General features: G+C 46.4%; 1 protein-coding gene across 1 annotated transcript in view; it reads right to left on the bottom strand.

Moving 5' to 3' along the window:
• Window positions 1–3943: 3943 nt before the first annotated feature.
• STK10 (serine/threonine kinase 10) overlaps window positions 3944–7616 on the bottom strand; it is a 116214-nt gene continuing 112541 nt past the window's right edge. Inside the window, 1 exon segment of the mRNA XM_030327625.1 lies at window positions 3944–6409. Within this exon segment, the coding sequence (XP_030183485.1) occupies window positions 6269–6409 (141 nt within the window). The 3' untranslated portion in view covers window positions 3944–6268.

Raw genomic sequence — 7616 nt, 5'->3', positions numbered from 1 at the left:
TTCTTTCTCCAGCTTAGGGAAGTTTTCAGCCTTACTTCCTTCAAGTAAAATTTCTGCCCCTTTCTTCTCTTTCTGCGACCTCTATAATGCAAATGTTAGTCCACTTGATGTTGCCCTGTAAATCCCTTAAGCTGTCTTCACTCTTCAAAATTTTTTTTCTTTTTGCTGCTCTGATTGGGGAGTTCCACTGCCCTGTGTTTGAGTTCACTGATCTGCTTCATCTAGTCTGCTGTTGAATTCCTCTAGTGTATTTTTCAGTTCAGTTATTGTATTCTTCAGCTCTGTGGCTTATTTGTACTTTCTTATATTTTCTATCCATTTGTTAAAGTTCTCACTGTGCTCATCCATTCTTCTTCCAAGTTGTGTGAGCATCCTTCTTTTCCCAAATTGGGTGAACATCTTTATGACCATTACTTTGAACTCTTCATCAAGCAAATTACTTACACATTTCATTAAGACTTTTTTTCTAAGGTTTTATCTTGTTCTTTTGTTTAGAACATATTCCTATTTCCTGATTTTGCTTGACTCTGTGTTTGTTTCTATGTATTAAGTGAAACAACCACCTCTTCTAGTCTTCAAGGAGTGGCCTTGTGTAAGAGATGAATATTATTGCTCAGCCTTGTCTAGCTCTTGAACCTTTATGATTTTCCATGCAGCCTATTTTATTTTTAATGTAAAGCTCTCATTGTTGAGGGTGTACCAAGCTCTGTCCATCCTAAAGTAGGGGATCTCAGCATCTAGATTCAGGCTGACTGGAAGCCAGACCTTCAGGTAGCAGCTTTTGAGTATGCAAATATATACAGTACTGTGAGACCACAAGCATGAACCCTGCTGGCCACCAGACAAGGTGATCTGGAGGTGTTCCATGGATGACATTAGCAAAAATCAGGGCTCCAGAGAAGTGTATATGCTCGTTTCTGGGAGATACTAGAGAGCTGGAGCAAGGCAGAGGGAGAGCACAAAGGTGGTATTCCCCCAGCCTACATAGGCACCTCCATAGGCCTCTAGATGTGTGCTAAACCTGAAGCCTGCCCCTCAGGCCACAGCTCCAGAACAAGCATTTGAACCTCTTTCACAGAAAAACTAGGGGTGTGTTTTAATTTACTGTCTGCAGTAGTATTTCTGGGAGTGATAGCCTGCCATGAACTGTCTCCAGTTGTTATAGTCCCATGGGACCCTGGAACACAACCTCCCCGCGCTTCAGCCCCCAGATCCAGGCAATCAAGAGGCATCCTGGGAGCAGCAGCCAAAAAAAACTGGGACACAGGATGCAACTAGTGCACTGACTACATGTACAAATTCTCCTTGCAGAGATCCTGGCACTCTGGTCAGGTTCACATTTATACCCTCTCTGGGATCAGCCAATGTTCTCAGGGTAAAGCACCAGAATCATCTCTCTGGCCTTCTCTCCTTGTTTCTTTTTTTTTTTTTTTTTTAACATTTATTAATTTTTGAGAGACACAGAGACAGCGTGTGAATGGGGGAAGGGCAGAGAGAGAGGGAGACACAGAATCCGAAGCAGGATCCAGGCTCCGAGCTGTCAGCACAGAGCCCGATGTGGGGCTCGAACCCATGAACTGTGAGATCATGACCTGAGCCGAAGCCAGACACTCAACCGACTGAGCCACCCAGGTGCCCTGTTCTGTCCTTGTTTCAATCTGGGCTTTGTAAGTCTTCACTATCTTGTAGTTTTCTTGCGCCTTCAAGTAGACGTGTTGAATATTTTCGTCCAGCTTTTCTAATTGTCCTCAGCTTTAGAGGACTGGTTTGAATTACCTAGTCTGCCATCACTGGAAGTGGATGTTCTCTCAGTTTTGTTTTTAACTGGCAACACATTGGTTAGTCAGACCTAGTGAACATCTCTGGTACCATACTAGGTTGATATACATGCAGTCTACAGCCCCCAGGCCACCGCTGCTCCCTTTTCAGATCCTTTATGGCACGAGGAGCCCAGACAGAGTAACTCAGTGTGGCAACATGCTGGGTTCTAGGTGTTTAGGGATCAGCTAGAGTCTTACTCCCTGCCCTTATGGGGTCTACCTTCTGTCCTTTCCTTCCTAAAGCCTCCAGCCTTTGTGGGCCATCATTCCCACCAGCATCAATGTTAATCTCTGTCCTCGGCTGGTCTCTTGAGTTGCTGCAGTCATGATTTCAACTGTCCTTCCCGAGTAAACTCTTTCCCAGACTTCCTACTGCCCTTGGGATGGTAAGGGTCAGCTTGAGCCCAGGTACATGGGTCTGGCCCTGTTCTCTCCAGCCTCATGGCTCATAAACCATTTCACAACCCAGTCCCTGAATACTAGTCCTCCCAGATTCTGCATCACCATCTCTGAGAGCTCTTCCCTCATTCTCCAAGGCTCCATCAGCCTGAACTGACACTCTTTCTCCAGGTCTGTTTCCTCAGCAGGACAAGTATTTTGAAGACCATGTCAATGTCTTACTCATTTCAGCACCTCAAGCACTTAGTGCATAAGAGGGCTCAGTTACTGTGGAACGATCTCATTTCTCAAGTTCCATGTATCCTTTGATGCATTATCTTCTTCATCAGTCTCATGAATCCTTTTTCCTGGGAACCCCAGTCATTTTTCTGTCCCTTAATGGGAGGCATGCCAGCTGCTGTTTGCTTGCACTGCACCCCTTGCCCCAACACACCAAGTCACAGACGTATGAGACACCCTGAGAGTGGACCACCACCTGCTGGTCAGCAGGTTTCTAGGACAGTGACAGCTCAGGGCTGCAGACACACTAGAGGTTCTTAATTTGAAGGCATTCCACCAAGAATGCAAACCCCTTCTGAGAATACTTTCAGATGCACAATGTAAAGCACATAGATCACAAGTGAAACCTATCATAATGAAATATAGGTACCAAAATATTAGAAAATCTATATATATATTGGCTTATAGATGTGATCTATATATGTAATATGCACATCTCGATTTCTCTTAATGTTTATTTTGAGCGGGGGAGGGACAGAGAGGGAGAGGATCCCAAGCAGGCTCCACCTGGGGCTTGATCTCATGAACTGTAAGATCATGATCTGAGCCAAAATCAAGAGCTGGATGCCTAACCAACTGAGCCACCCAGGCGCCCCTGAATATCTCAATCTTAAATAACAGGAGCTAACAATTAGTATGATAACTACTGTTATTTCAAAGTGATGAACAAAATTTTGAGGTGTTTGCACAGCAGTAACATGAGATGAAATCTCTGAATTCTATTGCTGACAGTCTCAGGTACCACTTATCCTAACAGACCTGGTTGCCTGCATCCATACAGAAAGGAAATACTGAATTTCAGAGCTTAGTCAAACTAAAAACCAAATCTTTTCCCATCCAGGAACAAAGACACCCTGAATTCTACCCTCGGACCCCTTGCTGGTGATAGGGGAGGTCTTTAGACCCCAGGTTAAGAACCCCTGAATGGGGTTTTAGAAGCATGGCAGAAAAATGCTTTTAAATACAGCAGCTGATAGTTAAGTGCATGACTCTTAGTGAGTGTAATGGGCAGCTGAGAGTGGGAGAGGAGGTGTGGTGGAGACCGCACCTCAGAAGGTCTAATTTGAATTTCATAGGCATCATTTACCAGTGTGGTGAAGTTCAGCCTGACCTTACCCTTGCTTCATATCTATTTGCTCCTCTATAAAATGGGAATGACAATGTCTTCCTCACAGGTTGTTAAAAGGATTCAGTAAGTTAGTATTTGGAAACTCCTGGGGGCCAAATGTTTATTGTTGAATGAGAATGTTGTTCAATGTCTGTAGAGAACACACACACAATATAACTCCTTTCAAAACAGAAACCCACCCCAAGGTCTGACTGGCCATGTGACCTGGAAAGCACCAGTGCACTGAGAAGATGGTGAACCCTTTCTTGCCTGGCAAATGTGGCTAAGTCTGCTGTGCTGTTTCCACCCCACCCAAGAGAACAAGTACAAATGCAAATAGGGTTTCTCTCCTTTTGCTATTTTATTAGAAGCATATTTACATTCTTGCAGTTAAACTTTGTAGAGAACATTTTACAAAAGTTTTGTATAAAGTTTTGAAACTACATAAAAATAACTTCTATCCTTTATAAAGGGAAAATATAAGTTAGTTATATTTACTCTGCCAAAAACGGACTGAAAACAAGAAACAGTTCCATCTGTCCCTTCCCGAGGAAACATTAGCACGGGGCATGCGGAATACTGCGTGGGCCTTCTCACTGGTGGGCATGCGTGTTGGTTCAATCATGAGGCTGGAGGACCCAACCGGCCCCCATCCAGAAAGGAGAGGGGAGCCATCAGGACTTGGGCAGCACTGAACAGGAAAGCAGCAACTCTTGAACAAGATTCAAATGTGAATGAAAAGCCAAATAAGGGAATGATCAAAGACTTTCGTCTGAACCACGAAACCGTCATTTCATGTGAATGCCCCTTCTCACACCCCAGGCAATAGTGTAAACACAACCCAAATCAGCCCTGCCTGACCATTTGCCAGGGCCGGCCTTGGCTGGTGGAACCCGGACAGTGTTCTGTAATTACACTGCTGCTAGGTCACATTTTCCCGGCACCTGTGTACCAAAAAGAATAAAAGAGGACAATTGTTTCACTGGTCTCATCTGTGTGAGACCAGAAAACTGCATCTGGGTCAAATACTGAAGCAGGCAAGCTCAAATGTTCACCAACTTAAGAGGACCACTGCCTTCCCACAGCCCGTAGAGCATCTTCACTGCATATGTAAGCCTTGGGAACCCTAAGTCCCTTCTTACTGAATGGCAACCCTTCCTCCCCAAGATCCAGTTACAACCAGTGCCAAGAAACTTGCAGAGAATTGCTGTAGGACAAAGTGTCAAACCTTAACGTGTAGGAGTGAAGAAGGAAAAAGTCCTCCTGGGATGTCAGCCACTCCATCATGACAAAACAGTACCCAGACTTAATACGTCATCCATGATTTCTCAAACTCGCCTTCAGTTTTCTGTTTTGTTTATTTAAAGCAGGTTATCGTCCTATAGAAGCCATTTGTTTATATTTGTTTCAAGTTAGAAATCAAAGTGAAAAAAGCTTTCTTTATAGATAAACTGAATGCCTGTTTGAGCATTACTTTTTATCTACATCCTGCAGCCTGTGGGATCAGAATCTGTGGGTGGCCAGCTGAATAACCCGAAGGCCCAGGATTCCATCTGAGAAGAAGCAGCTTTGCATCTGCTCTGTTGCTGGGGGCAGGAAGCATTGCATTTCTCCCTGATGTTTTTTTCTTCCTGAACAGAAATCCCAGCAACTACCAGCCTCTGTCTCAAGTATGAGGCCAGACTCCTGCTAGGAGGGGCAGAGGGAAACAGCCTGCAGACAGGATGGGCAAGGATGAGACAGGAACAGCCTAGGCTGTGAAAGTCTTGTGTGGTGAGGAATTTATCCCTGAACACAGCATCCGGCGTAGGCGCCAAAGGGAATCACAGACCGGCAGTTCAGCCTATACCATCTTGTGCCAGTACCCAGCACCCTTCAAACCAATGGCTCCACCTAAACATGCTCAGTGGCACAGGCTCAGGCAATGAGTATGTTCCAACCCACCTGGCACAAGAGGCCCAGAGCAGAGGCAAGCCTGGGTAATGCCACGGGGCCAAGCCTTGTGTATGTATGTGTGTGCAGGCAGAGGGACACAAGATGGCAAGAAACACCCAAGGCCAGCAGAATGAATGATTCAGGCTCTCCTCCAGCCCACTATTCTAGACACAGCCTTGTCTCAAGAGGGAAGCAAATTGGGGGCTACTGGAAGAAGGAGGGCACCCCCGAGCAGCTGGCAGCAGGACGGGCTTCGCTAGGAACTGAAATGGCTGTTAGGAGCCGTGTTCTTGTCTGACACCACACCAAGAATCACAATATGGACAAACTCATGGTGACTGACGGTAGCGCTTTGTGCCCACAGATAGCAAAACTGATGTTTTGGCAAGCAGGAGGGTCTCAAGGCTGCAGAACACCATTCCTCCCGGGCCGTGACCCCACTAGCAGCCCAAATCACTGACACCTTGAAGGGATGTGGGGCTCAGAGGGCACATACGTTAGGATCAGGCAACACATAATAAAACCTCGCCCTCCATGAGTGAGCGAGAATTAAGGAACACTGGGGTGGGTCTGTTGGGCATAGCTGGGGTAACACAAGGCAAGGGGCTAGATGCGAGTTGGCCTGGAAGCAAGAGGTAAGGGGGGGGGGGTCCTGAGTTACTTGTTCACAGAGAATGGGAGGGCCTTGGAGGCCCGCCAACCTGCCAGCCACAGCCCCAGGTGGCTGTTAAGAAGCATCCACAGAGCTATAGGGGAAGAACTTGGTGGCCTTGTTTGGAGTGGTAGGGTTCAGGCATTCTGTCTCCTCATTCAGTTTGAAGAACATCTCCTGCTCTCGCTTCTTCTGGTTCAGATCTTCTTCCAGAGCCTAGGACAGAGAGAGGGCACAGTCAGATGCCATTGGCATGGATCTCCCAAACACAGGACCCCCACCAAAGTGGCCTCCTCTGGAAATTTCCCTTTCCTCCCAACAAGCCTTTGCTGCATGGGTAACTCGGTCTTCCATCTTTCCTTTCCCAGAGTGCATCACCCAGAAGACAGGTACCACCTCTAGCTTCCTTCTTTCACAACCATGCAGGATTTTGTTGTGGATCAAGGGCCACGGTTTGGTGAAATGCCATCTCAAGGGCGGGGGGGGGGGGGGGTGGTGGCGGTAGATGCCAGTCTCCTGGCAGGAAAACAATCGAATGGAGAAAGACCCAAGGTAGAAAATGGACAGATTTAACAGTGGGTGATTGGGGGGAGGTGGGAGGACAGGGCCAGAATGTCCAAGTACATTGTGTTCCTAATGAGGATACTGCCCCACAGAAATCACCTAGGGAGTTGTCTTCAAAAATCATGTGCTTTCCCACCATCCCCTGACACTGTGATTCTGAAAACCTGCAGTACGACGGGTTCTCTGTGTTGTAAAAGCCCATTTGGTAACTCAGAGCAAGTGTCTAGTGTCTTGGTTGAAGTTCTCCTTTGCCAGATGTATTAGCATTTTTTTAATTATGTTTTTTAGGGGCACCTGGGTGGCTCAGTGGGTTGAGCATCCGACTTCAGCTCAGGTCATGAGCTCATGGTCTGTGAGTTTAAGCCCCGCATCAGGCACTGTGCTGACAGCTCAGAGCCTGGAGCCTGTTTCAGATTCTGTGTCTCCCTCTCTCTCTGCCCCTCCCCCACTTATGCTCTGCTCTGTCTCTTAAAATATGAATAAACGTTAAACATTTTTTTAATCTTAAAAAAAATAAATACGTTTTTTAAGTTTTTAATTTTTATTTTGAGAGAGAGAGAGAAGAAGCAGGGGGGGGGGGTGGAGAGAGAGGTGGGGACAGAGGATCTGAAGCAGGCTCTGTGCTGACAGCAGAGAGTCCAATATGGGGCTCAGACTCACGAGCCATGAGATCATGGCCCGAGATGAAGTTGGACGTTTAACTGACTGAGCCACCCAGGTGCCCCTGGATATATTAGTGTGAAAAGTGATTGTGGTAAGCAAACATTATATATAAGCAAGATATAAGTGGTACTGTGTAAGCTCTTGTAACAAGTTACGAAATCCAGTGCCTATGGGAGCCAGCCAGATGAACTGAATG

The sequence above is a fragment of the Lynx canadensis genome, chromosome A1, assembly GCF_007474595.2.
Source record: "Lynx canadensis isolate LIC74 chromosome A1, mLynCan4.pri.v2, whole genome shotgun sequence".
NCBI classification, from domain to species: Eukaryota; Metazoa; Chordata; class Mammalia; order Carnivora; family Felidae; genus Lynx; species Lynx canadensis.
Note: the sequence above shows the minus strand (reverse complement) of the source record. Positions and strands in the feature narration are given on the sequence as shown.